Source organism: Arachis duranensis, chromosome 10, assembly GCF_000817695.3.
Source record: "Arachis duranensis cultivar V14167 chromosome 10, aradu.V14167.gnm2.J7QH, whole genome shotgun sequence".
NCBI classification, from domain to species: domain Eukaryota; kingdom Viridiplantae; phylum Streptophyta; class Magnoliopsida; order Fabales; family Fabaceae; genus Arachis; species Arachis duranensis.
In genome coordinates this window covers 83,712,691-83,722,016 of record NC_029781.3, presented here as the reverse complement: position 1 = coordinate 83,722,016, position 9,326 = coordinate 83,712,691, and the positions used below count along the sequence as shown (strand labels likewise).

Sequence of the window (9,326 nt, the reverse complement as noted above, 5' to 3'; positions counted from 1 at the left end):
AATAATTAAACGTGATACATTATTAACTTATTAAAGCATCAGTTTAATTTTTTTTCCATCAAATTTTAATAACCAATTCTATCTATGAATTTTTAATCCATATTTCATCATTCATCACACCAGAATTTAAACTAAAAAAATTTTAAAAAGTTAATATTAGAACCAAAATGGCAGAATTCACACCAAAATTATTGATATTTAAATTTGTTTAAAAAAATTGCCTTGGAGAAGGAAATTCGAGCAGAACCAAAGAAGAAGAGAGGCAGCTCAGCAACCGGAACGGCGATCGGAACCCCTTGCCAAAGTGAAGCAGAAGTAGATCGACAGTGCATAAGAAAGATCCGCAGAACAAAGGCGAGGAATGCAGACCAAAGGCAAGGAACAGCGTGCCGTGAAGCGTCGAGTTCTCCGGCGTGGGGAAGAACGAGGCGTCGAGGAACCTTCAGCGTCAGCCTTCAACTTCACCGAGGAAGTGAGGAGTGGGTATGAACGATGGTGGGGCGATGTACCACGAGGAAGAAGATGGCGGGGGATCCGTTCGGCCTCCGGCGTGGCGGCGCAGACAACGGTGGATGGCGGCGCAGACAATGGTGGGAAAGAATGATGGGCTTGGAGAAGAGAGTGACGGCTTGGAGAAGAGAATGTTAGCGCTGTTTTGGCGAAAATGAGCACCCAAATCAAATTCGTTGACTTGCCTTTAAACAAGCGAGTTTGACTGAGTCTACCTGAGTTTACCCAAAAATAAGTTTGTGTTTGAGTTAACTCGATTTTAATTCCTAAACTCGTAAACTCGTACGAGTTTGCGTCCATGAACTTCTTTATTGCGTCATACTCAAATCCTCCCGCAGGTAGTGAAATAGATATCTTTCCACCCTATGTTTTTTTTTTTTTCGGTAAAATCCACCCTATGTTTTTATTTTTCCCCAATTGTTTCCTGAAATTATTGAAACCCAGGGGGAAGTGGGACACTTTCCTGAAACGATATGACACTGGGCCATGTCATGAGTTTTTCCTCTCCATGAGACGATAACCTTCAAACAATGTCTCACTGGGCCCTAATAAAAGTTCAGTCCAATATTGACCTGAAGTGGAAAAAAAAATTTCGGTCCAATAAGAGGAAAAAAGCATGTGTACCCCTTTCAGGCGTCAGTCCCCGTTATTTGGCCAGATATATCGAACCACTGATTTGGTTCCACGTATTGTGACCAGCCACGTGTTCAATATTAATTGGGCAAAGACATGTCACAAAGCGTAATAGTGTGGAAGTCAAGCACAGCGTGTTAGAAGTGGTTAGTTAGTGACTTGGTGTCTGTAAGTCGTTCGTAAAAGAAAGCAAATCTAACGTGAAGAATCTTCGAAACCCAGTTTCCGGTAACAGCTTTGAACCGTGGCTTCCTCAGGGACCGTGTCTCGCAGAAAACCACCTTCTTCTTCTTCTTCTTCCCAAACACCCGGGTCGACCCGAATCGTGTATAGAGAACCGGGTAGGCATTCGGAGTCCGAATTGCCGATCTGGCAGCGGAACTGGTTCATAGCTTTGCTGTTCCTCATGGCTTTGGGATTCTTCGGCCTCGCTCTCTTCCTCTTCCTTACCCTCGATTCTGACATCGGTGCTTCTCCATCCGCTTCAGCCTCCGCCTCTGCTGCCTCCTCGGAAGGCGTCGAGGTTCCATTTCTTTTTTCTTTTCTCGATTTCGTTGTTTGGAGAAGTGAACCTGTGATTAGGGTTAGGGATAGGGATGGGGATTTTGTTGATTGAATTTTTGACACTAGCTGCTCGATTTGGGGGGATCATACAGGTGCACATCACTTATGGGTCGGTTATAAAGCTTATGCACGAGAAGACCAAGTTTCGTTTGCATTCACATGATGTTCCGTACGGTTCTGGCAGTGGACAACAATCGGTTACTGGTTTTCCCAATGTTGATGATTCCAATAGTTACTGGGTATGAAATTCCTTTCTTGCCTTCTACTAGTTTATTTTTTATTTTTCTATAAATACGAAAATTGGTTTGATTAACTGGTGTGTGATGGTGTTGTGTTTTGAATATTGTGTCATGGGCAGTATCCGATGTATGATTATAGCTTAATAAGGACAAAGCAGTAACTATTGTAGATACTATGGGCTGAATTGTTAGGTTAATAGTAGACTTTGAAGCTTACGGCATTTGGTCTTGACTCTTGAGACTTTAGCTGAGGTATGTGCATTGTGTTTCAGATTGTTAGACCTGAGCCAGGAACTTCTGCTAAACAAGGTGACACCATTAAAAGTGGTACAATCATTAGATTGCAGCACATGAGGACCAGGAAGTGGCTGCACAGCCATTTGCATGCTTCCCCAATATCAGGCAATCTCGAGGTATGTGAATGTTTTTCTGTGTGGTGTTGTATTTGCCTTGTCCATTTTATTGTTAATTGATTGATAATAACTGAATGAGGACGATTCAGTTGCAATCTATTGATCCGTTCTAATTGATATACCTCCATCGCAGTCTGCGATTTTGGTTTCCGTTGTGCTTGTTAGGATTGAGGCTGGACTTGTTTTTATTTTGATTGTTTCACCTCTTTCCCCCCAACTTACAAGGGATCATGTACCTCATTTATGCACCAGGACATTGGTTTTTTCCGTTATTAATTCCCTTTGGGATGCTATTTGTTCTTCAAAATTCAAATCAACGCTGACTGATATATGATTCATTGAAAGATTTATGGGGATTATCAGTTAGTGAATGCACATGTTCATTGCCTCACCTGCATCACTTAACCCTATCTAATAAACAAGCTCTAGTCTATTAATTTTGTGAATTTTTTAGTAAATCTTATTATGTTATGACTGGCATTTCCAAGAGTTATTTGCCTTTTCAATCCTTTTAGATTTGTTAGCACAAATGGATATCTGACTTGAACTTTCTGAATTGAAAATAGGTGAGTTGCTTTGGAGGAGAGTCTGAGTCTGACACTGGGGACTATTGGAGGTGAGCAACAATGAAAGTTATTATGATTTTTACATCTCAATATTTTATTAGGTTCATAACATTATATTGGCTTCATTTTTATTAGGCTTTTTATAGAAGGAAGTGGGAAGACATGGAAACAAGATCAGAGGATCAGGCTTCAGCATGTGGACACCGGAGGCTATCTACATAGTCATGATAAGAAATACTCGCGGATTGCTGGAGGGCAGCAAGAGGTAAGAATTGGCATAGAGTTTGCAAATATCCTATTCTCCTTTAATGAACTATTTTATTGATTTATTTATATGTTTATAATAATTTTTTGTATGGAAATTTTGGGACAGGCTAGGTAGAGAAAATCGAGAATTTTATGTGAAATCAGAAAAGTAAATTAAATACATAAACCATCAAATCATAATGAGATTTAAATCATAAAATTTTCTGACCTAGTAGAAATTTTGTAAATTGATTGATTCATTTAAAATTGTAATATCGAAAAATTTTAAGAGTTAAATCAAGATTCTAGCTATCTTATGCCTTCAGCTAGCTATATATATTGATTACTAAATCGACTTTTGTTATCATTTGTTCTTATTTTCTTATGTAATGTGTTGTAAATTTGTACTAGGTTTGTGGTTTACGTGAAAAACGTGCGGACAATGTCTGGTTGGCAGCTGAAGGCGTCTATCTTCCTGTTACTGAAACCAAATGAAGTTGATTACATTGATGCTATGTCGAACAGCACCATGGACTGCTGAAATTTTAGCTTCCAGCATTGGTTCAGATGTTAGATAGATGTAGGGAATAGGCTGTCTATTGAATCGAAAAATGAGGGGGGGTGAAGTGAACGATTTTAGGATGATATCACCATATGATAGTAATACTTTGTCATTGGTTCACTTGTTATGCAATGTCCTAAGAGAACGGCAAATTGACAGCAATTACTTTAATTTTCAAGTGAGTTTACAATTTTACTGATCAAATGAAACATTTGCTTGAACTGTTGAATTTAATTTGGTGATCCTATATAAATGTCACTTGTCATGTTTTATGTTCTCTTAAGTTCGAATGTATTTTTTACGTTGTAGTTTTCTAACAATGATAGGTTGTTGCCTTGTTTTTATATAACATTAAGTTTGATAGGATACTAATTTATACGAAATACAAACCATTTTGAGTTCAAAAAATTTTCTATTTTGTGTGGTTAATATTATGCCATGAGGTTTTTGAAATTGTTACTATTCGGTTTGCTATTGAGATTTTGAGGATGGTTGTAATACTTTTAGTCTTCTATTTTTGGCATGCATGCTCTTAGTCTTAGGCATATTATTCTCAAGAAATCCCAACCTTTTTGGTGTAATTGGATCGGAAAGTTTGCTGAATAGTGGATATGAATGACAGACAAATTTCCATATTTAAAGTTAGAAAATGAAAAACGTTTGGAAATATATGAATGGTAAAGTACTGTTTTGATCTCTAATGTTTATGGTGAATTTTATTTTGGTCTCTAACTTTTTAATCGTTTTATTTTATTTCTAAACTTTTAAAATGGTATCAATATTATTCCATCGGCAAATTTTTTACTAATATTTAACGAAATTGATGTACTATTAATAATACTGTTGTTAAAGCTATTATATAATATTTATTAATATTATTTTTCAATAAATATATATAGTATATAACAATATAATAAATATAAACTAATTAGTTAGTTATTAAAATAAAAAATATTTACTTTAATATAAAAATAAAACTAAAAAAAATTATTATGAAAACATACTAGAATTTTATATACTTATTTAATAATAATCAGATTATAACTTGTTGATTATAATTTGTTAAAACTTTATTGTTTTTAAAATCTTAGTGAAGATATATATTTTAAATTTTAGTTTTAGATTTTTTATTATTTTATATTTTTTATTTATGTGAGACCGGTTTTGTCGGTTCAACTAGTAACTCATCAGTTGAACTAATAAATCAATAAATTCGTAATTTGACCGGTTCGATTACCGATTCGGTTCTGACAACTATGTCCAAAAGTGATTCTTGAGTATACCACAGATTATCTTTTCCACTATTAAAATTTATGCTAGATAAAAAAAAGGTTTAATTACTCTGGAGGTCTCTATAGTTTCACCGAATTTTCAATTAGGTCCCTATAATATTTTTCTTTTCAATTGGGTCCTTGTACCTTATTTTTTTTCAATTAAGTCCCTGTTAGCGTTTGACGTTTAAAAAAACGTTAGTGAGCTGTGGAATAACTTATTTATCCCTGTCTTCTCCCTATAAACACTCTCGTTACAGTTTTGAGGTTTCTCTTCTTCTCCCTTTTCTATTTTCAGTTTTCATATTCTCCAAATTTATGGCTCATAGTCAAGGAACCTCATTCATTCTCTCTTCGGGAAGCTGTGTTTCTAGGAGCTCGTACTCGAAGGAAAGAAGACACCTGTGTTTCTGTGGAGAGGCAGTAACCGTCCACCATTCTTCAGCCGTTTCTGACCATGGTAGGAGGTATGTTACTTGTGGGAAGATACCAAAATGCAACTTTTTTGAGTGGATTGATGATTTTGATTGGATTGAGGTTGATGACGGTGCAAAGAATGGGTGGGCAAAGGAAAAGAAAATGCGGGTTCACTGTTTTTGTAGTGACACTCTGAGTCTTCAAATTTCAGGAACAACAAAGAATCCTAATAGAAGATTTATTTCTTGCTCTAACAGAAGATGCAAATTTTTTGAGTGGGTTGATGAAGTTGGTGCAAGAAGTAACGTGTCTGCTGCTACTGCTGTTGGAGTTGTTGGAACACAAAATTCTGCTAAGTTAAAAGCTGAAATATTGAAATTGGATGCACAAGAAATAAAGATAGAGAGGCTAAACGTGGAGATGGAGAGATTAATTATTTGAAGCCAAAGAAATAGATGCTTGTGTGGGTAGATTATGTGATGAGTTGAATATTCTCCAAGAACAAGTTGGGAGGTTGGATGACAATATGAAAATTCAATGTAAAATGCAATATACGCTATTTATGTTTTTGCTAGTCTTAATAATTAGAATGTGATTTGCAAGAGTTTAGAGTTATCTGTACTCTAAAGTTGTAATATAAGAGATTGTATAGCTTCAATCTAATTAAAGTTAATTATGTTTAGTTTGAATCAATTTTGTACTTTGATGTATTTTTTGTGTATAACAAATGATAGTTGGGAAGAAACTTTATCAATGTGAATATTTAAATTTTCACAAGTGACAACAACTTGCAGCAAGAAGTGGCCAGAAAATATGCTACATATATTTTCATTAAGTGTTCCTGTAAACCATACTTACACAAAATATCATAGCATAAGTGGTCATATAATATGCCACATATAGCTAATCCAAAATAAAGATCCAAAAAGTGCAACAATTAAAAGTGGTCCGACCTGATTACAAAATATCAAAATAGTGGTCCTATCCATATAATAAACAGTGGCCACATAGACACAATTCATCACAAAATATACTATTTAACAGCAACCCCAACAACCATAACTATAAATATAAAGAGACTTCAGTCATCACTTAGGTCTATATGTAGACTAGGTGCTCCTTTTTGCTTCATCACTCCTAACTTCAGCCGCCCACTTCTCCTCATAGCATTGATGGTTGATGTTCATTAGCTGAGTCATCCTCCTTTCCCATTCCTCCACATATGTAACTTTAGTTATTGATAGAATTAGGTCCCGCAAAACAGTCCCACCTCCATATGTTTTCTTGCAATTGGCATACAGATGTCTCAAGTATAGTCGATGCTCTAACGTCGGCATCATGTCTTGAAAAACTTGCATCAAACCCTGCAGCACAGCATATATAATTCAGATTCATATAGCTGCATCATATCATATATAATTCACTTATAAAAGGCAGCAACATATGATAAATATTTCAGTTTTCAGCAGCTGCAACATATCATATATAATTCATACTTAAAACAGAACAACATATCTAACAAAGTTGTAAATTGAAGTTGAGTTATAGCTCGCTTCTGCAATTCATTTGTGGTTCACGGGAACACACACCTAATGCCTACAAGAATAAGACTAGTAATTACTTAAACTTGTGGAAAGCATATGTGGACAAAAGGTCTTATATATCACGTAATTAAAAATAATAATATGAAAAGAAATCAATTCTCTAGCAATATACTATAGTATTCTGCATAGTTTAGTCTTCATGACAGTAAATTATTTGATTCAATTAAAACACTAATTCTCATTTGATTGAACATAACAAAGAAGTAATGAGACCTCTTTCTTAGTTTATCACAATCAGTTAGTGGAACAACAATGCTAAAATATAAATCATAGGAAAGGGGCAAATAAGATAAAAGATTCAAGATATGATCAACATTAACAGATTTCAAGAACATAAGACCATTATGAGAAATACAAAAGTGTGTAATGAGAAAAAAAAATTAAGAGCAAACTAGCTAAGACAACTACTAAATTGCAATACATGCTACATTGCAGCTTTTATAAGACTATTAAAAACTGTAGCTACATTTTCACTAACATGATAAACACAAGAGACAATTTTACAAGAGAGATTGCCATAGTAAAAGTTCAATTTTACAAGATAAGTGCTACATATTCACTAAATTACTTGGTTTATGAGCTTCTGAAGTTCTAATGGATTGCTTAACCATTTACACAGCAGGTTCAGAGAGATTTAAATAGCAACTGCTAACCTTTTATTGGTCGGACATGAATACACACTTCCTTCTATTGACATCTCCAATATCATCCAATAACAGGTTTATAAACCAACCCCAACTGTCTCTAGTCTCAGCCTCTACAGGTATTAAAAATAGAAACATAATCCATTTAAAGCAACATCAGCACAGCCACAACAATTAACATTCAAGAATAAACAAAATTCATCATCCAATGCCATAGTATCTCCATTCAATCACATAATTTGAAAAAGAGGTTCAGACTTTAATAAGTTGAAACCATCAGCATACATTACACTTTCACAAATCTCCCATTGAAAGCAAAATCCATTTAATAAAAATAAAAGTAGAATCCATTTAAAGCACTACCATCATAGCAATAACAGTCAAACAATGCCATTTTTTTTGAAAAAAATAACATAAATATCAACTTTTAATACTGAAAAAATTAGGGTTTTTTCTTTGTCACTTACTTGCAGAAACTTCGACTGCAGGGAGATAGAGCAGAGGCGTGGTCGGAGGCTCAGCAACGTGCGGCACGGTGACTCCAGGCGAGAGCCTTCACCGCGACGGAACGAAGACGCCTTGGCCGGACAAACCGTGGAAAAGACCTCTGACAACAACAATGCACAAGGGCCCAGCACAGAGAGAAGGCGACGGAGGGGACACCGGCAACCGTCTGTTGCAGTCGATGGCAGACACACACGCCGTCGACGGAGGCAGGAGATGGAGAAGACAAGAGAAACTTATGGTTTCTTTTTTTCTTAGGAATGAAATGCGAGGGGTTATTTGGGTATTAGGAAAAAATTCAGATTACTTCACCAAGCCTCTACAGCTAATTGCCAAGAATATTCCTTTTTATGAAAAATATTCTGTTATCTCAAACGGTACACTGACGGCAGGGACTTAATTAAAAAAAAATAAGGTACAGGGGCCCAATTGAAAAGAAAAAAAGTATAGGGATCTAATTGAAAATTCGGTGAAACTATAGAGACCTACAGAGTAATTAAACCTAAAAAAATCCTCCTTTTTCGACCTTTTACCCATATTTTTTAGTTATTTTGTGTAATTTTACTCTTCCTTCTTCCTCAGATTTTTTTTCTTTCTTTCTTTTTCTCTTTTTTTAAGATGATTCCTCTTTGATGAGCGGATAATTTATACGCTTTTTGGCATTGTTTTTATATAGTTTTTAGTAAGTTTGAGCTACTTTTAGGGATGTTTTCATTAGTTTTTATGTTAAATTCACATTTCTGGACTTTACTATAAGTTTGTGTGTTTTTCTGTGATTTCAGGTAAATTCTGGCTGAAATTGAGGGACTTGAGCAAAACTCTGAAGAAGGCTGACAAAAGGACTGCTGATGCTGTTGGAATCTGACCTCCCTGCACTCAAAATGAATTTTCTGGAGCTACAGAACTCCAATTGGCGCGCTCTCAACGGTGTTAGAAAGTAGACATCCAGGGCTTTCCAGAAATATATAATAGTCCATACTTTATTCGAAGAATGACGACGTAACTTGGCGTTGAACGCCAAGTACATGCTGCTGTCTGGAGTTAAACGCCAGAAAAACGTCATGATCCAGAGTTAAACGCCCAAAACACGCTATAACTTGGAGTTCAACTCCAATAAACGCCTCAGCTCGTGGATTGATCAAGCTCAGCCCAA

At 35.6% G+C, this 9,326-nt stretch overlaps 1 protein-coding gene across 1 annotated transcript; it reads left to right on the top strand.

Moving 5' to 3' along the window:
- Window positions 1-1,282: 1,282 nt before the first annotated feature.
- Window positions 1,283-3,967, top strand: LOC107470598 (stromal cell-derived factor 2-like protein). The gene is made up of 6 exons (XM_016090001.3): window positions 1,283-1,666; window positions 1,800-1,946; window positions 2,219-2,359; window positions 2,926-2,975; window positions 3,061-3,190; window positions 3,583-3,967. Exons 1-6 carry the CDS (start codon window positions 1,550-1,552, stop codon window positions 3,664-3,666), a joined length of 669 nt encoding a protein of 222 aa, XP_015945487.1. The 5' UTR covers window positions 1,283-1,549; the 3' UTR covers window positions 3,667-3,967.
- The last annotated feature ends 5,359 nt before the right edge of the window (window positions 3,968-9,326 follow it).